The 26,880-nt window shown below is 46.5% G+C and overlaps 1 protein-coding gene across 7 annotated transcripts in view; it reads left to right on the forward strand.

Moving 5' to 3' along the window:
• The window catches only part of SMOC1 (SPARC related modular calcium binding 1), a 140,543-nt gene that overhangs the window by 98,009 nt on the left and 15,654 nt on the right, over positions 1 to 26,880 (forward strand). For 5 of the 7 annotated variants that reach the window (XM_019733473.3, XM_074327290.2, XM_074327292.2 and 2 more), the window contains 5 exons: positions 5,743 to 5,799; positions 7,745 to 7,825; positions 23,374 to 23,566; positions 24,129 to 24,211; positions 26,009 to 26,114. In XM_019733473.3, the coding sequence (XP_019589032.1) occupies positions 5,743 to 5,799; positions 7,745 to 7,825; positions 23,374 to 23,566; positions 24,129 to 24,211; positions 26,009 to 26,114 (520 nt within the window). Of the gene's footprint in view, positions 1 to 5,709; positions 5,800 to 7,744; positions 7,826 to 23,373; positions 23,567 to 24,128; positions 24,212 to 26,008; positions 26,115 to 26,880 lie in introns of all 7 variants that reach the window. The other 2 variants (XM_074327291.2, XM_074327295.2) reach the window with 2 other exon arrangements.

Genomic DNA, 26,880 nt, shown 5'->3' on the forward strand with positions numbered 1-26,880 from the left:
CTCAATGGACTTGCCAGACCCTTGAAAGGCCCGGCCCTGCTTCCCTGGACCTCTTGGGCTCTATTCAGTCCCTTAAGCACACCAATGTTTTTGGGTTTTTGTTTTGTTTTGTTTGTTATTCTGAAAAGTCTTTCCCTGAGAATAGTCAGAGCGGACTAACATTGTCCTCAGCCGGGCATTTATCTCCACTTGCCAGCGAATGTCAATCAGGAATCAAAAAGCCAAACAGAGGAGGCTTTGAACGGTGTCATCGGGGGTCGAAGTTACTTCCAGCTGTTTGTGCGTGGGCCAGGCCTTCTCGCAGGGCAAGGAATTGTGCTGTCACACAAACCCACTGTCTGTCTAGGCTCCCAGAGCCTGTGCGGGGGCTATGAGTTTCTGGGGCTGCACCTGCGAGGAGGCGTGGTTGGGGGTTGGGGAATCTTGGAAAGCCAGACACCATGGCTCTGGGTCCCAGCAGTTTCCAAGGCTGCTCACCGCCTCTGGGGCCTTGAGCAAATAATTTTCTTACTGAGACCCAATCTCTTTTTATGCACCTGGGGACTTCCTCCACCCTGGCTGCTGGTGAGAATAGATGAGGAAAGCCACCTGCCAGAAACTCTGAGTGTTGCAAAATGGGGTAACATTATTGCTGCTGTTGATCTTGACATCAGCCTTGAGAAAGTCTCTCAAGTTTGCCTTATTTATTTTTTTAATGTTTCCAGATTTACTTTTTTCTCCCTGTGAGACAAGTCATTCAATTGGCTTTTATTCAGTGTTTTATCTGCTTCCCCTTGGTCCGGAAGCATGTTATGTTAAAAGAAATAAAGTCTTACTATTTGAGGTCCAAAAGAATCACCAAGAACAAGCATCAAATTATCATATACGTAAATGTCAACTGAGATGCAGATATATTTTTCTTTAAAATATATGGAAACGTCTCCCCACAAATTAAGGATCACTCAGATAATCTAGCGGCTGTTGCCTGATGATTTTTCTGTGAAGACTTTGGCACTACCTTTCCTTTTGTTTTAACAGCTTTATTGAAATACAATTACATGCCATAAAATTTACTCACTGTAAATGTACAATTTGATGAATTTAGTATGTTGCTGGAGTTGTGCAACCACTACCAGAGAACAATTTATTCACCCAAAAAAGAAACCTTGTACCTATTTGTAGTTATAACCGACTCCCACCCCAAGCCCTGTTTCTATAGATTTACCTTTACTAGGCATTTCATATAAATGGACTCGTACAATATGCCGTGTTTGTACATGGCTTCTTTCATTTAGTATAATGTTTTTGAGGTTCCTCTATACTGTCACATGTATCAGTAATTCATTCCTTTTAACTGCTGAATAATATTCCATTATATGGAGATATCACAATTTGCTTTTCTATTTACCAGTTGACAAACATTTAAATTATTACCAGTTTGAGCCTGGAAATGACGCTGCTATGAATATTTGTATACATGTCTTTGGGTAGACATGTTTTTATTTTTCTTGGCTAGATTCCCAGGAGTGGAATTTCTGGGTCGAATGCTAAGTTTATGTGTAAGTTTTTTTTTAATTTAATTTCATTTAATTATTAGTTTCAGGTGCACAAAAACAACATAATGATTAGACATCTAAACCCCTCACAAAATGATAACCCCATCAAGTCTATTACCCCTCTGACATCGTGCATAGCTATTTAGTTTTTAAAGAAGTTGCCAAACTCTCTTCCAAAGTGGATACCCAATGTTACATTCCCATCAGCAATGAACAAGTGTTTTAGTTTTTCCATATCCTTGCCAACACTTGATACTGTCAATTGAAAAAATTTTTGGCCATTCTCGTATGTATGTAGTGGTTTCTCATTGTGGTTTTAATTTGTGTTTTCCTATCAACTAATGACATGAGCATCTTTTCATGTATTTATTAATTGTCCATGCATCTTCTTTGGTAAAATGTCTATTAAAATATTTTGCCCATTTTAAAATCAGGTTGTTTGTCTTATTGAGTTGTAAGGTTTACTTTAGGTTTTAATTTAAAAACTTTGATAGGATTTTAATTTTGCAAATCCAATTTTAAAAGTAAGCCGTTGGGTAAGATGCTTTAGTACTATTATACCTCCTTTAAGAGGTCTTTAAAGTCTTTTTCTCCAATACAGTGTCCTGAGTCTGGGGAGGCAGGCATTCTTCATTTTTAGAAGAGGACATCACTGCCCAGAAAAGAAAAGTGAGGGATTCCGTCTAGTTATCAACTTATTGCTTATAATGCCTGGATCTGGAGTGCAATTCAACTGGAGACTGGGAGGCCAGGAACATAAGTGGAAGCTTTTCTTTCTCCCCAGGGCCCAGTGTGGGGCCTGGTGTTGCCCAATGGCTTGCCAGGAGGCATAACTCATGTGAACCTTGGACCCAGGCCTTGGACTATTTGGTGGAAGGGAGCGCTTGTTTGCTGGGTTGGAAGCCATGTGCCCAGGTGCCCGGAGATGATGGTCAGAGGGTCCTGTTGGCTTTGGCGTGGCTTCCCAACCTTTGGGCATGCTGGATTTCACAGGTGGCTCTCCTGGCAACGGGGCATCTTGTCTGTTCTCACTTCATAAAGATTTCCATGTAGGACCTCCCTTGTGGCAGTGCAGCTGTATCTCTTCACCCTCGGTGACCCTACCCTGCAGGAAGGTTCCCTGCCTGCTTGTGGCTTCATGCTGTTTGGGCTTCCAGGCTTGCATCTGGGCAGTTGTGGAGGTGCTCGACCTGCAGAAGTGCAAACGTTCCCAGGGAGACTGGAAACCCTTCTTCCTCTCCTTGAGCAACAGACATTTTCTGACTGCTGGACCAGATGGTCAGTCCCCGACGCTCATCTAGATGATGAGAGAAATAAACAATTCTTTCTGTTGTCCTACTCCAGAGAGAGATACAGCTCTTGGAATGTAGGAGGATTGTAATTGAATATTAAAATATTACATAAGCCGTTTTTTACTTGTACAAGGTGTGATCACAAAATACAATGAATGTTTAAATAGAAAAATTTATTACAATAAAAGACACATTGCCATTAATCCCCCTCAAAATACTCCCCTCGCTTCAAACACACTTATCCCATCATTCTTGCTACTTTCTGAAGCGATTTTGGAAGTCCCTTTCATGAATGTCTATACTACATCCTCCATCATGACAACACTCTGTATCACACATTGTGTCTGGTAAACAGCAATATCTGTCAAATATAAACATTAGGGTGTGTCCTCATCCACCTTATTCACTGGATCTGGCACCGTGCGACTTCTGGCTCTTCCCCAAAGTCAAAATGATTCAGGATATCGAGGCAGCCATGACAGTGCAACTAAAGATACTCAGGAAAGAGGACTTCCACAACAACTTCAGAAAGTGGCAAGGGTGATGGGATAAGTGTGTTTGAAGTGAGGGGGAATATTTTGAGGGGGATTAATGGCAATTTGTCTTATGCTGTAATATATATTTTTTAAAATTTAAACATTCACCATCATTTTTTATCACACCTCATATTGTCACCTGGAGTTGTCCCTCTGGCAGTGTTTGATTTCTCACCTTCCCTTTGTTACCTTTAAGAATCCTAAAATGAAGTCACCTTGTGTGAAGTGGCTGAGCACACTGTGCTGGGCTATTTAGACTGTGAACCCTGCATCCGGCAGCGGCAACCAAATGTGCATTGAAGCTGCCAAAAGACTTCATTCAGTAGCTCGTTGAATTCAATGGAAAGAGGTGTTAATAGAATCAGGGGAAGTGATGCTATTAAAAAAATGACATTGTGTGGCTTTGCTCTGTGTTTATTCTCCCTCAATGACTTCCAGATCAAACTTACCCAGGTTGGCATCCAAGATGCCTGTTCGGGACTCCAGTTGGAGGCAAATAAGATACCCAGCATAGTTACTTTTCTCTCCCTGCTGCATCTCCTTCCTTGGGATGATCGTCAGATAGTTCTGGATCGTCTTGGTGCCTGTGGAAGTTAGGTTTTGGTGTCAGCACATGAGAATAACAGCAGTGTCAGGTGTCACACAACTGTCGGGTTGTTGGCCTCAGCCTCCAGCAAGGGCTAGGGTCTCCATAGCTCTCCAATCTTAAGATCCTAAGGGGGGCAGGGGTGTTGGCTCAAGAAAGGGATCAGGACTCTGTGTTCTGTTTTGCTCTCTCGATAAGATGCAGAGAAGTCAGCCAAAGGTTCCGGGAGCTCTAAATGGTGCAGAGTTGTTGTTATTGATGAGCTAACTGGCTTCGCAGAGGCTGTCTGAGAACTTGCATTCTCCATTAACAGTTAATGCTCGGAGAATGTAGTGTTCAGTTCTAAAAGACCTCTGGGGTCTTGGGAAGAGAGGGATGGTGTAATCATAAAACCGAGACCAGAGTGTCCTCCTCCTCTTCCTCCGTCAAGGGAGAAAACAGAGACTTCGCTAAACTATGCATTCTCAATGGGGGCTAAGATACCTGCTCCCAGCTTTCACCAAGGAGGCAAAAATTGGTTCTTGGGTGTGTGTGTGGGGGAGCAAAAGAACCCTTGATCTTTCTACATATAAAACACAGATATACACACAGTACATAAACAGATATACAGTGTATCTGTTTCATTAGGAAGGTGATTAGGAGAAAAGGTCTAAAAATGCTCCTTAGATGGGCTATGATGAAAAAAAGTTAAAAAAAACACTGATCTAAACTGAGATTTTATTTTGGTGAAATAACTGAGTCCTGAAAGGTAGATAAAATCTGCACTCGTTCCTGACTTGCAGAGGTTCTTGCTCTGCAGAGACCTGCCAACACGACTAGGACGATAAGTATTAGGGTTTGTTATTGGGAACTCCCTGGTCCCATCAGCTGTGTTAGAAATTTGAAAGCAAATCCAGGGCACAGTTTCCCATTTCCCCTCCCATTTTGTTTGCCCCCACCTCTCACAGGGAATTGGGGTGCATGCTGTTTCACAGTTACTATTCTAAGGATTCCCAACTCTCTTCAGTTTAGCATGCTGGAGAGAGAACGGCCCTTCCTGCTTGTCTTCTTTTTATTTTTTTCATTTTATTTATTAAAAATATTAATTTATTTTTCAATTAAAGTTAACATATAATATATTAGTTTCAGGTGTACAACATAGTGCTTCGACGTTTATGTAATTTGCAAAGTGATCACTCCGATAAGTCTAGTACCCATCCGACACCATATATAGTTATTACAATATTATTGACTATATTCCCTCTCCCCGTGACTGTTTTTCAAATGAGGATGGAGATGTAGCTAGATGTTTGGGAGGGAATAGCACCACAGTCTCTTGTTTCCCTTAAGAAAGGTATGGGCTGGTACCTTTCACAAGAAGGCAGGAAGGAACTGGGGACACCAGAATTTGATGCCACAATGTGTATCGACCTTGTCTTATCATGCCTGGCCCAAACTTGGGGTTTCTGGGGAAGACAGTCCTCCCAGCTTTCCTGTTGGGGAGGAACAAGGGCTGACATTCATGCTGGTACACTCAGATTAATGAAGAAGGCTCCTCGAAAGCCATGACAGCCTCGCTGCTTTTGTTCCTCCCTTGGAAGAGTGAGCACACACCTGGATTTGTCTTACTGTTGGTGTCTCTCTGTGGTTCTCTTTTCCTTCTTGTTCTTCTTTCTTTTCTTTCTCTTTGGTCTTTTCACTGGGACTTGGCCGGGCCATGTGCAAACCCAAACCATTCAACAGTGCTGGAGAGTAGATAGTATTTACCTCAATGATGGTAGTCTCTTTTCGATTCTTTTTAACCCTCAACTCAGATGACGGGTCTAAGCCGACACCCACGATGGAGACGCAGCCGGTGTTCGACGGGGATGGTAAGCTCTGCTATTACTTCTGACTCACGTTCCTCCACCCATTTTCAGGTCTTTCCTTCGGATGTTTGCTTAAGCTTTATTATTATTTTTTCTTTTTAAATTTTAATTTTTCCCAGTTTAAGCTGGGTTGTTTTAACCTTTTAAAAAATGCAAACCCTCCCAGGAACTGGTACACTCTCCAATTCTGGAAAGGGCCTCTGTTCTTGCCAAGCTTCCTGCCTGGCTGCTGGTATCCAATAATAACAGAGCCTGGATGGACCCTTCAGGCTGCCAAGACCAAGGAGCCATGGCTGAGAAAGACAGTCAGGCCGGCATTGTCCCGTCAGGAAACGAACCAGCACTGACAAGTTCCTGCTCTGGGCCCTGCATAGTACCAGGCCTCTGGGAGACAAACGGGAAACTGACGAGAGCAAGCCGTGGCTCTCACCACAGCGGCAACTATTGGAGAGCTTTTTGTGTCCAATTATATCGTCTCAATTTTTATTGTAGTAGAAATTTATAAAAGAAAGATCACAATGATCTGGGAAAAGATTCTTTGAAGAGTTGGGACTTGAGCTGGATCTTGAAAGTGGGGAGGAAGAATTAGGGCGTTCCAGGAAGGGAGACTGGCATGACAAATTGTGGGGATGGGGTACAGTCAGGAAAGTAGCAAGAAAGAGACTGGTTAGTGAAGCTGGTTTGGTTAAGTTGTAGGGACCTTGAAAGTTGAGGCAAGACATTTGGGAGAGGAGAAATTCTAGGTCAGTAGAAATCGCGGTGGCTGGTGGCAAAATAGAGGTTGGATATCCCTGGAGGTATAAGGAGTATACAGGGGGAGCTTGGGATTCAAGGCTGGCCTCAGTGTGAGTTTGAATTATTCAGGGCCTATGTTTTGTAGCGTGCTTTCCTAAGCACTCCAGGTTCCCATGAGGAGAAGCAGGAAACTTGGCACAGTGCCACGTCTGACACTGAGGTTCAGCTCTCAGTATAATATGTAGCAACCTTTTAGCAGCTTTCAGCCAAGTGTATCCAGGCTGGATCATGAGAATGGAAGGTGAGCTAGGGGAATAAAAATAAATTATGCCACTGGTTGGTACCGTGGCTAGGGATGTCCTTAGCACCGCCTCAGCTCTAGAGAGAGAGATTGAGATGTGAGCTATTTTTTCAACTGATCCTTTAGTGGAACATGTGTGTATTCATGCCTAGAAGTTCAAATGCTTCTATGATTCACTTGCCTTTATCATTGGCAAGTCTGTGACCCTGAGGGATCGGGTGGGGAATAGAGACCATGTTAGCTTGGGAGATGCCCCAACACCCCCACTGAAGGTCTTGTCCCTCTACAGTGTGTTCAGGGTTATCCTGGATTCACATGCCACCTGTCCTCTGGGTGACTCAAGCCCTGGAGAGCCTAGAGGCACCCCAGAGCTCTCTGGATGGAGGGCAGCCTCTTTTCAACGGGAAACCTTTAGAAAGGGCATTGAAGCGCACATTAGACCCATTCCTTTCTTTCCCACGTGGAGCAGAATCTCAGCACCTAAAATCTGTTGTGGCTTAGCCATTTCCTCCAAAATGGGTCTTTGTGGTTTGTTTGGCGTTCATGTGTTGATTTATCCCCTTTAAATCTCCTTCCCAGGAAGCAGCTGAGAGAAACTTGGCCCATGTTCCTCACCTCCTGGGACAATATTTTTATTCCTGGATGGAGTGGCTCAGTGCTTCTGGACTCTGACCACTCTGCCTCCCTGCACAGGAGGCCTTCATTGGCTCCTATGAGCTGGTGGGGAGAGGAGCTTTTGTGGTGAGGAAGCAAGAGGGAGTTGGGACGAAGTAAATGTGGAATGAGGGAGATGACAGCTCAAGCCTCGATGGCGCAGGCTGGAGAAACACAGCCATTATACAGTCTGGGGGTTACCCTCCAACTGACATGCTCTTTTTGCCCAGACTTTATTTTCTCCTTTTTCCCCTCCAGAAATCACAGCTCCCACTCTATGGATTAAGCACTTGGTAATCAAGGACTCCAAACTGAACAACACTAGTGTAAGAAATTCAGGTAAGTAATCTGCCTTGCGTTATATACATACCCGATCCGTCCATGGCTGGCCCATGTTTCCTCCGTGACAACCTCCTGTGTGGGTTTGGGCAAGTTATTTAACCTGTCTGGCCTTCAATGTCTACAGCTGTAAAATGAGATGAGATGAGTTAATCCCTTCTAACTTTGTCTTCAGTTATCTCAGGGATCATCTTTCATGAGTAGTTGACACTTTTAGCGAAAAAAACACACACAAATTTTTGACCATATGTTTTAATATTTTAATTGACTTTCTATATGCTCTGCAGAAGAATTTGAAAGAAGAATGGCTGGGCAAAGAGAAGTTGGACTTCAAGCCTCAAGAGCCTTGGGTCTGTGTTTTTAAGGCTCTAAACAGCTGCTTACGGTTGTGTCTTTTCTGATCTGATCTGTTGAGGGCCCTGTGAGAGTGGTCAGGTTTTAGTACTGACCAAAGTCAGTAAAATTTAGTTACCATCAATAAAGACCAGATGTCCATCAACAGGAGATGTATTAACAGACCTAATCTGTATCTCTATCAGGGGGAATCATTCTTCTTTCAGTCTAAGACTTTATTGTGAGAAATGCCACTTGGCATAATCCCCCTCCACCCCATTGGTTTTTAAGCCATTGTTTCAGAGTCTAGTTGTAGGGTGCAGCCCCCTGGCCCTTGCTGGTATTATGAGCCTTGCACTCCCCTGGCTGAGGCAGTTAGTCACCGGTTGGCTGCTCATAGCAGCTCACAGCAGCTCTTGCCAGCTGCCAGCTGCTCACGCTGGCTGCCGGCCACTCGTGCAGACTGCCGGCCACATGCCAGCTGCCGGCCACTCACGGTAGCACATATCAGCACATAGCAGCCCACGGCAGCTCACACCAACCTCCGACTGTTCTGGGCAGCCCAGCTCCAGGGAGAACTGTTGTTCACAGTCATAGCTGTAGAGGGCGCAGCTCACTGGCCCATGTGGGAATCAAACCCGGGGCCTTTGGCTTTAGGAACGTGGTGCTCGAACCACCTGAGCCACCGGGCTGCCTCTCTTTTCATGTGTATGTGTGTATATATATATATATATATATATATATATATATATATATATATATATATAAACTTTATTGGGGAATATTGGGGAACAGTGTGTTTCTCCAGGGCCCATCAGCTCCAAGTCGTTGTCCTTCAATGCAGTTGTGGAGGGGGCAGCTCGGCTCCAAGTCCAGTCGCCGTTTTCAATCTTAGTTGCAGGGGCCACAGCCTACTGCCCCATGCGGGAATTGAACTGGCAACCTTGTTGTTGAGAGCTCCCGCTCTAACCAACTGAGCCATCCCGCCTCCCCCACATTTTATTTACAGATAGCAAGGATTATAAACAAAGACACACCCCTTCCAACTGGCAGGCAGATTTTACATGACCAGCAGTTAATGAGTGTGCTGTCCTAGACCCTTTTAGGTTTATCTATATGCCAGCTGTGTCCGAAAGGTGGTAGTGTGAGGACTAGCATGCAGGATATATTTAGACCACGAGGTGAATCTATGCAGCATTGCTGATTTCTTCTGTGACTTGGGCTGGTCAGTGCCTCAGCATGTGCCTGGTTCCCTGTTAGATAAAACCTGGAGGAGCTGTGGGATGGTGGGTGGGAAGGAGACCATGTGAACACCCATGGGCCAGATTCTCTGACAAAAGAGGGCTGTGGCTAAAGCATAGGCTTTGGAATCAGCAAAATCTGGGTTCACTTTCTGGCTTCAACAGTTAGTGAGTGACCCACTCAGATCAAATAATCCCCCTGAGCCGCAGTTCTCATCTGGGATCATGATCTCCCCCTGAAAGGACTGTGGTTAAAGATTAACTGAGTTAATGTCTGTGTGGTACTTAACAGATGCCTGGCTAAGTGATAAATAATAAATGCATGATAAATTATAAGTACATGTATTTGTTCATTATTGGTAGGGAAAATGGGAATATTAATGATACTGCTTGTAGTAAGAATTATTCAATCGGGAAAGAATTTGTGATTGTCACTCTAAGCAAAAGCATTTATTAGGAAGCTTCTTCTTAGAACCTTCCTCCACGCCCCCTCACTGTTAAGCAAATATGATAAAAAAAGAGGTGGTTTTGGTGCCTGTGGTACCTGGAAGTGACAACAGCTGCAAATGATCGACCCATTCCCTGAGCCCCCAGTAGGAGGTTTCGTTCTCGTTCTGTGACCAAGTGGTCAACATGAGGGTGAGCTCTCTCTGAAATTATTCAACACCTTTTGCCCAGAACACTCGTTTGACATTTAGCAATTGCTTCCATGAATTGCTTCATTTTTGTTTACCAGTGGTTAATTTCTCTAGATTATAAACTCTGCGAGAACAAGGGCTTTATTGCCTATTCTACATCTGTTATGGAATCTAGCTCAAGGTGTTTGATTGCTTTGGGGAAGGATGGAGGAGAAAAGATCGTCCTTATCGGTAAAATCAGAATCCTCACAGTGAGTCCGAGTCAGGCCCTAAAGAACTATAGTTGATGAAGTTCGCTTCCACTGAAGTTCTTCTGCTTTCCATTTCTGCTTCTCTTATATAGTTTGCAATTGGATGAGTATGGAATCATGTTGAGAAATGGTTTCCAGGCTGGTATAATCACCTTCCTTTTGTTGGAGTGACCCCACCGCCCTAATTTTTCCCTTGTGAAATCCAGTTATGTCTGTGAGGTTATGCTTGTAAGGTTAGTGCATAGGACAGGATAGTTGGGGGAGAGATAAAAGCAATGGCTTCTCTTGATGGAGTATCTTTATGTATTGGGCTAGTCACTTTTCACATGATCTCACTTAGTTTGATGAGAAGTCAGATATACTTAAATGATAACTCATGTCTGGGCATCTGGCTCTGGTATGGACTAGAGCTTCTGGGTCAAGCCCCTGAGACAGTTTCCCATTAGAGTTTGCCGAAAGATTCTGGTTCTGGTGAGCTGCAGCCCGCCTCTCTGGGGATGTTGATGTGGGACTCAGAAAACCAACTGAGCGAGAACTCTCCTTCTCAGCTCTCTGTCCCAGAGGCAAAGAGTCCATCCCAGTTTCTCGTACACCCCAAGCATCCTTCTTTCACACTCAGACCCTGTGACGCCAGGTTTGTTTTCTGGCCTGGGGACTGTTGATGTTGGAAGGGTTCCACTGGGCAGCTGAAGTTTTGCAATAACATGACACATATGCCTGCAGACGTATCCTGTCTCCTTTGCTCCTCCTGGAGGTTTTGGTCCTTGTTTTGAAGGCTTTGTTGTGTGTTCACCACGATCAGTATCACCTTTTGAGCACTTGACAAGTTCGGTGTTGACAGGTTTGCCTCACTGGACTTCTCTCTGATTCTTGCCTCCATTGTACCAGGAGTTCTTGTGTTTAGGGAGACCATGTACCTGGCCAGCTAACATCTAGAACTTGAGACTGGGTGTCTTCTCATGTGTGAGTGTTGGCCAGAGACTCTATTCTGCTTTTATAAGGAGCTCTTGCTGAGTTTTTGTGTTGGGGGCTAGCTACCAAGGCATTTCTTAATAAAATTAGAATTAAAACAATTTTTAAAATCATCTACGTTTTATAGAAGAAAAAGATGAAAGAAATGACCCAAAGTAGGCTTCATCTCATTCTTCATCCCAAGTGCCACTGCTTCTAATTTTACTATATGCAGATACTTTCCTACAGCTGTGATTGTAAGTCTTTTTTTTTTTTTTTCTTGTATGACAAAAGTCGGTGCTTTCTCCTCTGGGAAAATACTATCTGTCAGGAAATATAGTCGTTTGAGCCTTAGTCCTTGTGTCTGTGCAGCATGATGGCAATAACCTCCAGGCAGGGAGGCCCTTTCCCACAGCCTCAGTGGTTGACTCCTGCAGCCTCTGTGGGGTCATTTGGCCTGCCTTCCTTCTTCCCCATCCCTTTCTTTCCTTTATCTTCATCTTTTCTAGTTAACTTCTTTCAGGATCTGATCTGGGACTTCAGGAAGGCCCTAGAACCTGGCCCTGCGGGTTAAATCCAAGAAGACCATGCCTTTTCTTTCTTGGCTCTTTACCCAGCAATCTTCCTTCCGTGCACTGGTGGCAGCAGCAGCTCGTGGTAACTGCTTCCCAGAGACAGAGCCATCGGCGGGGATGTGGGTGGAAATGCATTTCTTTTTAAGTTATGCCATGGAAATGGCCCATTTCTCCTCATTCATGAGTGAGTTTGCCTAACTTCCCATCCATGTCACAGGACAGCTGACCTCGGCATCCTGCCCTCACCTGCGGGTGGCAAGGCGTTTCTCCCATACGCCTGCTCGGGGCCCCTTGGCCACATTTTGGATTGCTCCTCCCTCATTGGGGAGGCTCCTTCCAAGATAGCTACTGCTATGATTGGGTTTCGGGGTCACCAACGGAACTGCATCTCCTGGCTGGTTCCCCCACCCCCAAACCAGCACTCGGCCTGCCCAGAAACCACGGGGTGATGTAATGACCTAAGGCCTGGAAAAATAAACAGCTCTCAGGGAAACCAGCGGTAGCCGTTGTAAGCAAATACCCCATAGCCACCTGGAACCTCGCACATGACGTGATTGGAAGGAAGAATGAGTAATCCACTAATGTTAGCAGCCGCGGACTGGTCTGGGCTTGTGTGCATTTAAAATATCTATATAAAAACAAACCCTTGATGTTTATTTCTATAACTGGCCTTCTGGATGTCTGCCCATTCATCTGATGCAGGTGTCTCGGTCAATTAGGGCCAATAGAAGAGAGCTTGGGATGGGTGGTCATCCCTATGGCTTTCTCTCGGAAAACAAAGGCCTTTCTCAAGTTTTCCCTTTACAAAGAGGAGCCGTAAACCCACTGGCCCCAGACAGCCTAGCCCCGCAGTCCATTTTTACCTTGTTTTAAAACTAGCTTTCCCAGCTGCCTTGTGCCTTCACCCCACTTTGTCTGCTTGCAACAGAAGTGTAGTGGTGTTGGTTGTGGGGGTATGACCTGGCCTCTGGAACTTGCTCGACCAGCAAAGGTTCTGTTTTTTTCTGTAGGTGAGTTTGTATGCTTTTTGGTGTTAATAGCAAAACCACATGTCCGTATGTTTTCCTTTTGGCCTCTGTTGATAAGAAATGGAAATCAAAGGTCCTGCCGAGGTATTTCAATTGACTCCTTCCAATTTGCCAGAAGTCAGCTATGGTTTCTGCTTTGGTCTGAGGGTCCTCATTCTGTGTTTATTTGTAAAACGGCTTTGGAAGTAGGCAGGATATAGATCTTATAAACACACTCACATATGCAGCATTAGTGTTTTGGGGGAATGAAGAGTGAAGTTAGAGTACTTTATTTTGACAAATTAAAAAATCTTTCTCCCAGCTCGTCCTTGGCCTGTGACGCTTGCTTCCTTCTCCCCTGAATTTTTATTTAGGAACTCTTGTCCTTAAAGGACAGAGCTTGTCAGGTCAAGGTCAATGAGTTACTGAGATAAACTAGAAGGAAGACAGCTTGCCATCTCTCATTGCAAAACCTCTGTGAAGCATTTCATATTCTTTTTGGTGGAAGGGTCGGATGAGCTCACTTAATGGCATGAGTCGATAGAGATAGAGCCTTGTCTAAAATTTGAGTGGTTGTGAGTCAGTGATGCTTTGGGGAAAAAGTTTTTTTTTTTATAAGAAAGTGCCTATGTGCTATATTGGGACAATCTATCCTAGAGAAACATCCCCAGTAGAATTTATATCTTGTTTTCTCTCACTCTTCAGTTTCTGTCTATGTGGGAAGGAAGAGGTCACTGCTTCAGACAATGGTGCACTGTGCATGGCCATTTTAGGTTTCACAGAAATTATTCAAGCAGGCTGGTTGGTTTGTAATTTTCCCTTACACCTCCTCACCCATAGCTCTTCATCCCAGCCACATGCCCGGTTTACAGAGCCCACTGCAAACACCCCTGTGAGTAGGTGCTCTCAGCTAACATTGGCATGTGAGATGGGCATTGTTCCTTTGGTTCAGCAGATGGAGCCTCTGAGCCACAGCAGTGTGGGCCACGCAGCGCGAGCATGGAGGGCAGTACGAGGTACTCAGGAAGACCGAAGGCGCCCAGCAGCCTGGCCTGTCCCTCTGCCCCTTCCCGGTGCTTGGGGCCCACTGGGATGTGGGATGCAGAGTTTGATTCTGGCCCCTGAGCTGTGGGGATTGCACCTGACCCTGTCTAATGTGTTAGACTGTGGGCCATAAAAGTGGTCTCGTTTAGTATCATTGCTTCATTTTAAATGAGAAAAAGGAGCGCAGACTACTTAGGGGCCTTGTCCAGCGTCACAGGCCCATCAAGCACTATGTGCTAAGGCCTTTACTTAGTGCCAAGAGGCCAAGGGAAGAATTGCAAGGCCTATCTGAGGAAGCAGTTTACGGGAAGGCAGTGGTGTGCCAAAGGCAGTGGAGTGTATGCCCAGTGGGGGGAATATTCTATCACAGACATGGTTTTGAGTTGCTGGCATGATGGTCATAAAAAGCAAGCTGATTCTTAGTTATATTATCACTTTTTAGTTTACCTACAGTGTGGTGCCCCTTTGTTGCCTGCCGCTGGAGCAGACTGTGCCCACTGCCTGCCTGTGGTCAGCCTTTGTAGTCCAGTTAAGGAGACTAGTCATTCACTGGGAGGGGTCAGACATCCGGGTTTACTCCACACTTGCTGGGGACGCTGCTACATTAGACCAGCTAATAATCTACCCTCAGTCAACTCACTGTAGTGCCAGGTTGACTGCATTTAAGCCTCACCATGACCCTGGGAGGTGTGTGTTATTGTTACTCTTCTCACACACGTAAGGAACCAGGGACTTCGAGCGTTTAAGTAACCCTCTAGGCCCAAGGTCACAGAGCTAACAAGAGGTAGAAGCTGATCCATCTGACCCTAAAGCCCATGACTTGACCCCCACGCTCTACTGCCTTTATTCCAACTGTTGTTGCCTTCCATGAAACAGTGACAGAACCTTCCACATGCCAGGCCCTGGGGTGGCATCGGCAGGAGGAGGGTAACAGGCACTTACTGTTGTTTTCAGCCTTGCCAGGGAAGCCCAGGTATCCCCACCTAGCCCCCGCTCCTGTTCCTGGGACATCTTCCCTCTGACTGCCCTGAATTCCCTCTGGCTTCTGGCAACAACCATCCTGCTGAGCTTTTATTTTATCCGCACTAATCCTCCTGGCTGGAGCTAAAAGCACCTCTTCTCTTGGCTACTTAGTCCATCAGAAGGGCTGCCCTCCTCCAGGGATGTGGTCCAAGGTCCCTTTGTAGGTTAAGATTGGGGGATGACGTTATCCTTTTCACGCCATTTGGCTGCCTACTCTATGGGGAAAGGGCCTTTAGATGAAATGAGATGGGGAAATCCATTCCAGTGGAAAAGATGAATGTTTGAAATGTGTGCATATTTTGTTTCTATCCTATCCACTCTCCTCTTATTTGATACATACCTGAGCACTATTTCAGGGGCTGACTTTGTCCTATTGTCAGTGCGTCTGCTCCTTCGCTGCCCTGGCAGGGCTCTCCTCTGGGCCTCTCCTTTTCTAGGCCTATTGTCTGTCCTCAGTTCCAAAGGGAGCCCTGAGCAACAGTTCTATGTGCTCCCCTCTTCTTTGGGGGGTACTTGGAGTACCTTGGATGGCTCTGAGGCTCGGGAACTTGTGATGGCTGAATGACAGTTTGGTGCTGGATGTGATAGACAGTCCATGGTGGAAGGGCAGAGCCAGTCCAGCAAATGGTGCTTGGAAAAATGGTTCTCCAGGGGCCACTTGGCCCCTTCCGTGAAAAAGTGCAAAGTCCACAAGCAAGAAAAATAACCCCTTTACATAGTTGGCTTGAAACCCTAAGTGCTAAAACCCTGAGTGGCTGAATAAACAAAAAGGGCCTGCTCAGGGATGGTCTATAAATCCTTCCCAAAGACTGGGGTCTCCACAGCATCTGCTCCCCTGGAGACCTCTCCAGTCCCTGAGTTGGCCCTTCAAAAAACAAGAGTCGGTGCCCTCAAGCCTGGTCCTACCTCTCCCTCCTTTTGTTTCTGCCTTCCCTTCCTGGGCCAGATTCTCTGCAAACATCCTGACAGCACACTCCCGCACTCACAGGCCTGCACACAGAACCCTGACGCAGGAGCCACACGATTTCTTACGCCTCTGGAATTTCATGTTGTGATTTAGGGAAGGTTGTTTTTAACACACAGTTTGTTATTTTGGGTTATCATTCAGCATTTCATTCATTTTTGATAAGCGGCTAGGTGGGTGTGAGGTATTTGAAGGGGTTTCAGGGTAACTGTAGGCGACACAACATTAGTATTTTCCTGAATATTCTTGGCCTGGTGGGATGATTCCTTTCGCAATGAAACATAAATAAGCTCTTCTTGTTTTTCAGGCGGGTAACCTTTTCTTGATTTTTTTTGTTTTCCCTTAAGAAAATCCAGAACTTGATAGTCTAGAGGTTGAGTGTTTCATTTCCCAGGATGGCTTAAAGGGACAGACATTCTTTTTTCGGTCTCTGTGGTCTCATCGCCACTGTTTGGCATTTACTGAGCAGTGGGAGGCCCCACCTCTGAATTCAGGCTGGAATAGAATTCTGTGGCTGGCGATGGCGTAGCCAGATTCAAGCAATGGCAGGGTTCTTGGACCACATGTTCTTTGTGGATGCTTTAAACCTGAGATTCCATCGTTCTCCTATGAATATGGAGCTGGGGGCCAAGGATGGGTGTGGTAAAGGATCAGGAAGGATGCGACAGGGTCCCTGCCCTCAGGAGCTTATGGTCTGGTCAAGTCACAATACTAAGGGGAAGGGGTGCATGAGGGAAACTGGGCTGCATGAGGGATACTCAGTCATAGATTCAGGAGAGGGAGATGCCACTCTAGGTTGGAGCCTTCAGGGTAAGCTTCAGGGTTGGAGGAAGGCTTAAGATCACATGGCCCGTTCTTTCTTCTTCCTACGTTTTACAAAACTTTTCTGACGTGTCCAGAGCCTGACACGGTGCCAGCCCACACCCAGTACCAAGCTGGGTGAGAGCCTGGGTCCCCGAAGGCATGTTCTCCAGGGGCCTTAATCTCAAGCGTTTCTCAGGATCCCAGGTTCGATCTGAGACTCAGGGGCGCTCTCCTCTCTGAGGACATTGCCTGCCACCCGGTCAGCTTCCCACTCCCCTTGCTCTACTGTAAGCAACTCTTGGTCAGGGTGGCCTGAGCAGCTGCCCTTAATTACTGACTGAGCTTCCACTAGGAGAGCTTCTAGTTCTTTCTCTGGAAAGATTGCATCATTCATGGAGGTAGTCTTCCCAATACGTGTTTCTATGGCCTGTGATTTTTCTTGGTCCGTCTGTGGATAGTTTTCTGTAAGACTGGGCTTTTCTCTTGCTCTCATTTGTCATATGGTCCTTGTGATGGCTAATTTTATATGTCAACTTGGTGGGACTACGGTGCCCAGTTTGGTTAAACACTAGTCCAGATGTGGCTGTGAAAGTATTTTTGAGATGTGATTACCGTTAAAAATCAGTTGAACTTAAGTAAAGCAGATGACTCTCCACAATGTGGGTGGGCCTCATCCAATCAGTTGAAGGCCTTCAGAGCAAAAACTGAGATTTCCTGAAGAAGATGGAATTCTGTCTCCAGACTGCAGCATAGAATCCCGCCTGAGTTTCCAGCTTGCTGGCCTGACCTATTGATTTTGGACTCAAGACTGCACCATCATTCTTGCTTGAATTTCCAGCCTGCTGGCCTGTCCTACAGATTTCAGACTTGCCAGCCCCTATGATCCTGTGAGCCAATTCCTTAAAATAAATCTCTCCTCTTTTTCTCTCTCCTATTGGTTCTGTTTCTCTAGAGAACCCTGACTGCTACTGACCTTCTCTGACTACTGCCTTCTCTCTCTACCCAACACCTTGTTTCCTCCATCACCATGAGGTTCCCCTGCTCTTTCTTCAAAGAGTTCGCCACATGTGGCTCACTTGTATCTGCTGGGTCAGGTGTTGGGTTACCCAGCATCTCAGCTTTGCTGTCTGCTCATTCCTTCAGCAGCTCCTTCTCTGGAAGGCAGCAACGCAAGGACCTGAAACTGGAATCCTCTAATGTTTATGTTTGTTAGCCGTTATTTTTTGTTTTGTTTTGTTTTGTTTTTAATAAGTAAAGAAGGAAAAGGAAAAAGATGATAAAGGAGAAAAGGTTCCTAGAACAAAGGGATAAACTCTGGGCTAAAAGCAAGATTGGAGATTAGCTGAGGATTTAGGTTGTCCACCTTCCCCTTGCTCCTAACTACCACAAGTAATTGAGAAGTACAGAGGTCTGGGCTTGCCAGGGCACACAGAGCTGTTCTCCATGCTTCTCCTGTCCTGGCTGGACACATAAGAACCGGTGCCCTGGGCCTACAGACAGGGTTTTTGTTCGTCTGGTTCAGCTCAGTCTTTCTCTCTCCTGTCCCCCGCCATGACCACTCCCGTCCCAGTTCAGTCCTGCTTCTCTCTGGTGCTCTGTATAATTGCTCTGTGTTTTCTGGTAGCAAGGGCTGGGACGTGTTCTCATGTTTTCCACAGGATGCTTTTCTGTTGTGTTTCTTCTCTTAGGCAGTCAGAGGTTAAACCACCCATTGCTAGGTGGGGAATGTGACCTCTTTCTTCTCTGCACCATCCTGGGATAGGATTATAGGGACGGGTGTTCTTGAGTGTGTAAGAATGTGTGATCACATATTCCCGTGCCCCCTAGACAGCCCTGCCTGATTGTTCCCTCTTCCCTGATGCGTATCGTCTTTGAAGTGTTTACAAATAGCCCTGGCCCATTCTCATAGTTATCAGGCCAGACCTAATCTTGTCACTCTTCCCTGAACTTTCCTAAGCAGAGATCGAGTGGTTTAGAACAGTGAGTGTTCACTTCTGGAGAGCTCCCTCTCTGACCCAGTGGTCATGAAGAGACCCCTGAGATAGAGTCCCTGCCTTGTAGTTTGGAAGGCAACTTCTTGGTATCTAGGAAAACTGATAGTTAGAAATTATAAGATTCATTTGGGAGGGGACTCAGAAGGGTAGAGAGTGAAAATGTCTTCAAGAATGGGATTGGCTTCTGGGTCCTCAGATACAGAATGAGCTTATACCCCTTGTGGTGTACGTGTGTGTGTGTGTGTGTGTGTGTGTGTGTGTGTGTCTGTGTGTGTGTGTGTGTGTGTGTGTTATGTGCCATTGAGTCGGCTCCAACTCCTGGCGACCCTATGAATGTAGTGTCCACAATGCCCTGTCTCCAACAGCCCTGCTCAGCCCCTGCAGGCTCGTGTGTATAGTTTCTTTGATGGAGTCAGTCCATCTCCTATGTGGTCTTCCTCTTCTCCTGTTGCCTTCTATTTCCCCAGCATTGCTGTCTTTTCCAAAGAACCTGCCTTCTCACGATGTACCGAAGTAGGACAGCTTCAGTTTTGTCATCGTTGCCTCCAGCGATGTTTCAGGCTTAATTTGCTCTAGGACCCACTTGTTTGTCTTTCTGGCAGTTGAGGGTATCTGTTGAGCTAAGCATATTTCTAACGAATCAATTTTTTTCCTATCAGCCTTCTTCTCTGTTCAGTTTTCACATCCATGCGTAATAATTGGGAATACGAGACTGTGGATGATCTTAGTCTGGGTCTTTAATGACACATCTTTGCTCTCGGTGATCTCTCCTAATTCTTCCATTCATCTTTGCTATGTACTTATTAGTATTTGCATGACCTCTGGAAAAGCAAGAATAATCGATTGATTGATTGATTGATTGATTGATTGGCTGAAGGGTCTGAGAGGGCTACAAAAACACGGGGTAAACTGATCAATAAAGAGTTGAGCAAATCTAAGTGTTGCAATTATCTGTTGATGTTTACAAACTACTACAAAACTTAACGGCTTAAATCAAAATAATTTTTTCTTTCTGATGTTTCTGTGGGTTGAGAGGTGGAACCAGTCCTTGTCTGGTTCTACCTGAACTTGCTCCTGGACTCATCCGGCTAGAGGGTCAGCTGAGCTGGACTGTCCAAGATGAGCTCACTCACATGTCTGGCAGTTCGGGCTGGATGTGGGCTGAGCTGCTTTGGTTCTCTCCATGTGTGGCCTTTCATCCTGCAGTGGGCTACACTGGCTGCTGCATGTGGTGGTCTCAGGGTAGCTTCCAAGAAAGTGAAAGTGGAAACTGCAAGGCTTCTGAAGGCCTAGGACTGGAGTTTACACACTATTACCTCTGCCCTTTCCATCGGTCAAAGCACATCAGCGTCAATGTGGAAGGGTCTACACAAGGGCATGGATACAGGGAGGTGCTATTCATTGGGACCATTTTGTAATGATCTGCCACACCAAGTAAAAGAAAAATACAAGTTAGAATAAAAATCAGCTTTGCCTTTGGCAGTGAGAGACAATATTGCAGAGAGGTGAAGAGCACAGGCTAGGAGTAGACGCCTAGACTGGAATCCTACCTCTGCAACTCCCTAGTTGTATGACCTTGAGAAAATCGTACAGCCGGTCTGTGTTCCTGGGTCCTCTTCTGCTCAGTGAGGAAAATAGTAACACCTGTCTCAGAGGCTTGTGATGAGTTGACAGTGAGTTAATACAAGTAAAGTGCCAGTACCGAATAGCTGTTAGCTCAAGTAGATGTGACACTCAAATAGATGTCAGTTATTATTACTCAGTTTACTCTTCTGTAATGGCGGGTGAGTTACAGGTTTGGCTTTAAGTTTTTCAGTTCTCAGACAAAGAGGGAAAAATACTTGGTACAAGATTTATAGAGTGCTTAAGCTGAGAAAAATCATTTCGGAAGAAGCTGGTCTGTGTCGAATGGGGAAGTATGTGTTTTGACACGCTTGGTTTTGAAGGCAGCAGATTTGGAGTAGTTTGCAAAGTGACTGACCTGGAAAAACTTTACACTATAAAAATAAATATATTTGTCCCTGAGAGCAAATGATTAGAGGCAGGACTGTCTAGAGGTTAGCAAGACAGGCTTGATTCTCAGAAGCCCTTTACTGGAAGGAACCCCAGCCCTCCTCTCTCCAGCCTGTGTGAACTTGGGAAAATGTATGGATCTCTCCAAGGCCCAGCTTCCTTATCTACACATTGGGCAGAATAATAGTGCCCACCTCACACAGTTGAAGAGATTAGGCAGGTAAAGCCCTTAAGTCTATCGCCTGGCACGTAATACTCGGTGAATATTTGCTTTGACTGTTATTAGTTTAAAGACGGTTTTAAGGGCGATTTTCTTTCTGTTGGAAGATAAATTCTCTGTGTACTGTTCACAAACGGTTAGCACTATTGTTATAAACCTTTCCTTTCTCTCTTTTAGAGGGGCACCCAGACTTGTAGGGAATGTCATAAAGTAATAGCAAGCAAGCAAACAAACAAAAAGGGTAATAAACCCTGCATTTAACCTTCTCTCTAATTCCAGGCTAGCTAGCCCTCATTTTTTCCAAATTAGCGAGCTCTCTCATTTGTATGGTTTTTATTCTCCATTGAACTTGGTGCAGCATCTATGGAAGCTGGCTGTAAGTGTTTCAGAACAGCCTTCAGGACTTCCAGAAATCTGTCGACAGCCCCCAAACCATGGTTCCCACTTCTTAGATGGCTCCTCTCCACATTTCTGCAGTTTCAGGATTCCCAATGCTGTGAAGTCAGGTTCATCTTTCGCTCTGCCCCTGGGGAAGCTTCCTCCCCCACTTCTTTGCGTCTGGCTTTGGGTCTGATTTATGGCTTATTCTAGAATGTTGGCCTGGAGGATCTTAATTTAAAGCCTCTGTCAGAGGTTGTTGCACAAATGTGGTGCCAGTCAAAAGCCGTTTTCCTTTGGTTTTGCTCCTCTGTCACCTTCTCTATGGCATGAAATACGAGGTAGGAAAATAAAGCTACCAAATTGGGGTTGGGGAGCTGGTGAAAAACTCTTGTGTAATCCCCTGGAAGGTGCCATGGCTCCATCCCAGCCAGGGGCTCAAGTGAAAATTCTAGGTCTTCAAGCTGGGTTTCACCCATCAGTTTATGTCTCCGTCTTAAGCTGCCTCTAGAGGCTGTTCTGGTGGCAGTTACAATTGGGTCCAGAATCCCTCCTCTAATGTCTGTCACCAGTTGAAAGCTCCTGTTCTTCTAGCCAAGGAGATTCTGTTTAGCTTTGCTGTGTTTGCATCATGAAAACAATAGTACTTGTTTTGTTTTCCAAATTGAAGTTTATAGTTTAATAGTGACTGTGCCATATGTACCTGTCTCCTGACCCGCAGATATTCTTATGCCCCTAAAGAAATATTCTGCTCATGCGGTGAGAATCACTGGGCCATTATTGCTTTTCAGCGTTTTTTGTCAGCGTGAGACAAAGAACCATTTCCCATCATCTGACTTCTCTCTAAAGTAGTGTTGAGCTGCTTTGCGTCTCTGTGCACACCTACAGTTTACAACATCTGTACTGTTCATGTGTATATCATTAACAGACCCATTATTTCAACGCCTTTTGAGTCCAGTTTCTGTTATTTTGATCATTTGTGCTGTTCAGTGAGCCGCACGAGTCTCCAAATCGCTGATTCAAATTCCTGGCCCGAAGAATGATATTTTTGTGTGAAAATTTCATGGCATGTCCAAAACTGAATTCCTGTCATCTTCATCAAGAGGAAAGTTCTAGAATAATGTTCATGAACGAAATAATATAATAAAGCACATGGAAGGTGGTGTTTAACTTCGATGGGATATGGGTTGTTCAAAATTTTCTTTATAACAAGAAAAGAAACCCAGTGCTATTTATCTTTAATAATAATAATAAAAACCCCACAAAATGTGAGAAAGTATAGTACAACAACAGAGAATAAGAAAGGGAAGTGAGGCAGGTTGACTGGTGGACTGGGTAGAATTTTCAGGTCAGGGGGCGTGTGGGTCTGAGGGCCCCTGAGCTGGCGTTGCCTGGCACGGGGCACCACACACTGCCTCAGCCTGCGCCTGGCTCTGGGAAACCAAGTTTGGCTGTTCAGACACGTTCACATGTTTCCTGAGGCCCTTGAGTGCAGAGACCTTCCTGTGGGCCCGTTTCTCTCTCCCATTGGATGGAAGCCGTGTTGTGTAATAGGATAAAGCCCATTCAGCTTACTTTGTCCGGCCCTGTTGGAGGCTGGGAAGCAGTGGGGTGGGTAGGGCCTCGTTTCTGCTCCTCTTGGACACTGACCATGACTCCCCCTGAGGCTGGCAGCCTGCAGCTCTGTCCTGCTGTGTCTGGGCTTGGGAGAGTGTCCACACACAGGCATTCCTGCGTCAGCGAGTCAGCTCCCAGGGCTCGCAGGGCAGTCAGGCTCCTGCACCCTCATCTGCCAAGCCAGCAGACAGCGATCAGCAGGAACCACTCAGAAGGCAGGAAATCCAGCCCTGAGGCAAACCGCTGCTCTGATAAGGAGCAGCCCTCAGTCCCCAGCCAGAGCCCGCTGGGTGTGAATGCTGATGAACCGGGCAGCAGAGATGGCTCTGGGCCTCCAGCACTCTCCACGGGCAGGGGTGGGACAGAGCTCTCTGTGCTGAGTCACCAACCAAGCCTTCGGTTCCTGGGGGCCAGGCCAGGTCCTTGCAGGGAAGGCGGCACTGATAAGTCACTGGAGTAACAGTCACCACAGGCTGTGTGTGTCTTCTCTTGCAGAGAGAGTCCACTCGTGTGACCAGGAGAGGCAGAGTGCCCTGGAAGAGGCCCGGCAGAATCCTCGTGAGGGCATTGTCATCCCAGAGTGTGCCCCTGGGGGCCTCTATAAGCCAGTGCAGTGCCACCAGTCCACTGGCTACTGCTGGTGTGTGCTGGTGGACACGGGGCGACCGCTGCCTGGGACCTCCACGCGGTACGTCCCCCTCCCACCCGAGCCTGTCCTGCCCCTCAGCTGGACCCTGGGGCAAGAGAACCAGCTTCCTGTTAGGCTGGCTCCTCACACCTCCCGGCTTTACTGTCCTGGCTGGTAGGAGTCGAGGCACTAGGAGAACAGCATTTCCATTCACGGGCAGATGAAGTTCTGGTAGAAAGACCTGGGTCCTGGATGATGGTCACTGGTCTGTGCCTTCCCAGCTGGGAGATCTTGGAAAAGTAATTAACCTCTCTGAACCACAGTTCTCTGATGAAAGGGTTAGTGCTCTGCCTGAGTCACTAGGTTCTCAGAAAAGAGGCCATGTGCAGACGTAGGTGACATCAGTATGCCTGAGTGATTAAAAGGACACGCCTGAACATGTCTCCGTGGGAACATTGATGCTGGGATTGCCTTGTAGCTGCTGGACAGCGCAGGAGGTATTCTGCTGCCAGCCCTGGGAGCTCTAGGCTTTGTGACAACACAGATCGTTGCTGGCAGTAGTGGCTGAAGTCAGCTCAGTTCCCATCCCCTCCACACACCCCATCTCTCTCTCTCTTTGCAGCTACGTGATGCCCAGTTGTGAGAGCGACGCCAGGGCCAAGAGTGCGGAGGTGGATGACCCTTTCAAGGACAGGGAGCTGCCAGGTGGGACGCGGAGCTGCCCCTTGCCGGCACCTCACCTCTTTCTGTTCCTCACCTTCCTTATCATATGACGAGTTCCCTCCTCAGGGCCTGTTTCCTGTCTGTAAGCTGGGCAGGGGCATCGCCAGGAGCTGTGGGAGCTGCATCCAGTCTGGGATTTGCCTCTAATTAGTGCTGTGCCCAGAGCACGTTGTTTCTCCTCCTTGCCCTTACTTTTTGTCTTTAAAATGTAGTTCCTACCCCTGCAATCCTACAGTTCTTTCTTTATTCTTTGGGGATTGGGACGATGTTCTGGGGGCGGTGAGCCCTTTTACCCAAGACGGAAGAGAAGACAGCTTATGGGGAGGGGCTGTCCTGAGGGGCCTGGGCAGTGTCTGTTGCCTGCCCTGCAGAGTGCTTTTGCAATGATCCTTGGTGATCCAGAACTGTCACTGGGGAATGACTCAAGACTCACAAGCAGGGGACCCCGGATCTCTAAATGGCCTCTGTGCTGGGTTTCCCCTTATTTATAGTGTTCTCTGCCAGTGAGTTACAAGAAGATTATTAAATGTTGATAGCTCGGAATACTGTAATCTTAACATAAATGTGGATCAGTGTTGGTGGGAGCTGGGCCCACCTTTCCATTCCCCATCAGGACTCCAAAGGGAGAGCTGAAAACAGAGGAAAGTCAAGGGCTTCCCAAGTGAGGTATGTAGAAATCACCCTGTCACAAGAATGAAATCGTGGAGGCTGGATACCTCCTTCTAGCCACCCCCTTAGCAAATGGGAATTCAGATATGCCAGGCCCTGGGTATAATCTAGTGACCGAAACTGACATAAGGCTTACATAGTGGAAGAGGCAGAGAGTATACACACAGATGAATGCAAACGTATACACAGTGGTGACAGGCACTCTGAAGGGAAAGAGCAAGGTGCTGTGAGAAGGGTAGGGAGAGTCAACTGCAGAGTCTGGCTTCTCTGTGAAGGTGGCATTGAAATAGAGACCTGGAGGATTTGCGGAGAGATTGAAATAGTCGCTGCAGAGAAGACTGTAGGCAATGTTGAGGGTCCATGTGGGGCCGGCTATCATGAATTTACAGGGATATCCATGTGTCCAGTGAGTGGTGGTGTGTACACCAGCAATGCTGAGCTACATGGGTGTAGACTTGGAAAGGGCACGTCTGTGAGAAGGTTCATCCGTGCTTGGGGTTTTGCTAGAATAGTGCAGTGGAGGAAAAGAGAAACAAAGGATTTGAGAGCATTTATAAGGGAGATTTGATCATTGTAATCTAAGCTGGGTGAGAAGAGAAGTGAAAAAAGGAGGAGGTTCTTGGATGGATAAATTGATAGGTCTACTTGAGTCAACTTTGACCCCTGCGGGTTGTCTTGTCCCTCATGCCCCTTCAGTACCTCGTCCTTACCTCTAGAGTTGCATACTCTAGTGTGACCGCTTGGCCGTACTATACCAGAAGTAGCTGGAGCTCCCCAGCAGATGTGTACTTTCCAACGACAAGGACCCTATAACCCCGTATTATATCCCTAACATTTAACACAGTGTCTGAGCTGATACTCAGCAAACATTTGTGGGATGGATGAAAACTGAAAGCATTGTTATCCCTTTGGTCTGATGGTCCCTTGTGGGCCACAGATAGAGAGGAACTGTGGGGTTTTATGAGAATCGTCTGAGCAGTAAATGCTCTCCTAAGTGGACTTGGTTATACAAGAAGGATCTAGAGAGGTTGGGAAATGGTGGTCGTTGAGGAAACTGTTTACTTCACTATTTACCTGGCATCTGCCTTCAAATCTCACCTTATCTTTCAGGCTGTCCAGAAGGGAAGAAAATGGAATTTATCACCAGCCTACTGGATGCCCTCACCACTGACATGGTACAGGCCATTAACTCAGCAGCGCCCACTGGAGGTGGGAGGTGAGAATGTGAGCAGGACTCAGGCCCGTGGGGAATGTGGGGCCCCGGACTTTTCAGACGCTGTGGGAGGCTGGGAGTAGAGGGAAGGGTGAGGTAGAGCCAGTGCTGGAAGTTAATTGTTTTCCTGAGACCAGATAGCTACGCTTTGTCCCATCTTCCATCAAACATCTCCCTGCCCTGGCCCCGTCCCTATTCTTTGGGAGTTGCTTGTCTGTAGCTTGTAGTTACCTGATTACAGGCAAGTCCAGGAGTGTTTGGAGACTTCCAGCATTTTAGTCTCAGAGGTGGATGCATTGTAGTGTGAGTCCTGAATGGCAGAAAGGGTAGTGGACATATTATGGGGACAGGGAGGGGAAGGAGGGAGTGCAGAGTACTTGGTTCTCTTCTCTTCTGAGACAGCAGGAACCATGTGCCTTTTTGGCTTCCTGAGAATCCCAACAGGCTCTGGGCAGTGGGATTGGACACTTATATAGCCATATCAGGAGCTGATATGTTGACATGAAGCCGAAATGCACGTGCTCCCCAGTGACCAGCATCAGCGGGGCTCACTCATTTGGCCCCATTAGGTCAGTTGGTTGGAGCAGCCATCCATCCATCCATCCATCCATCCATCCATCCATCCATCCATCCATCCATCCATCCATTTGCTTAGCACCTACTGAATGTGCATGGCATGCCAAGCACTTGGCTAAGGATTGAAAATCCAGGGATCTGAGTCATGTCCCTGCCTTCAAAGAATGCAACCTCATGGGGATACTAGGCTGTA

Source organism: Rhinolophus sinicus, chromosome 3 (assembly GCF_057876585.1).
Source record: "Rhinolophus sinicus isolate RSI-liver-muscle chromosome 3, RSI-T2T, whole genome shotgun sequence".
Lineage (NCBI taxonomy): Eukaryota > Metazoa > Chordata > Mammalia > Chiroptera > Rhinolophidae > Rhinolophus > Rhinolophus sinicus.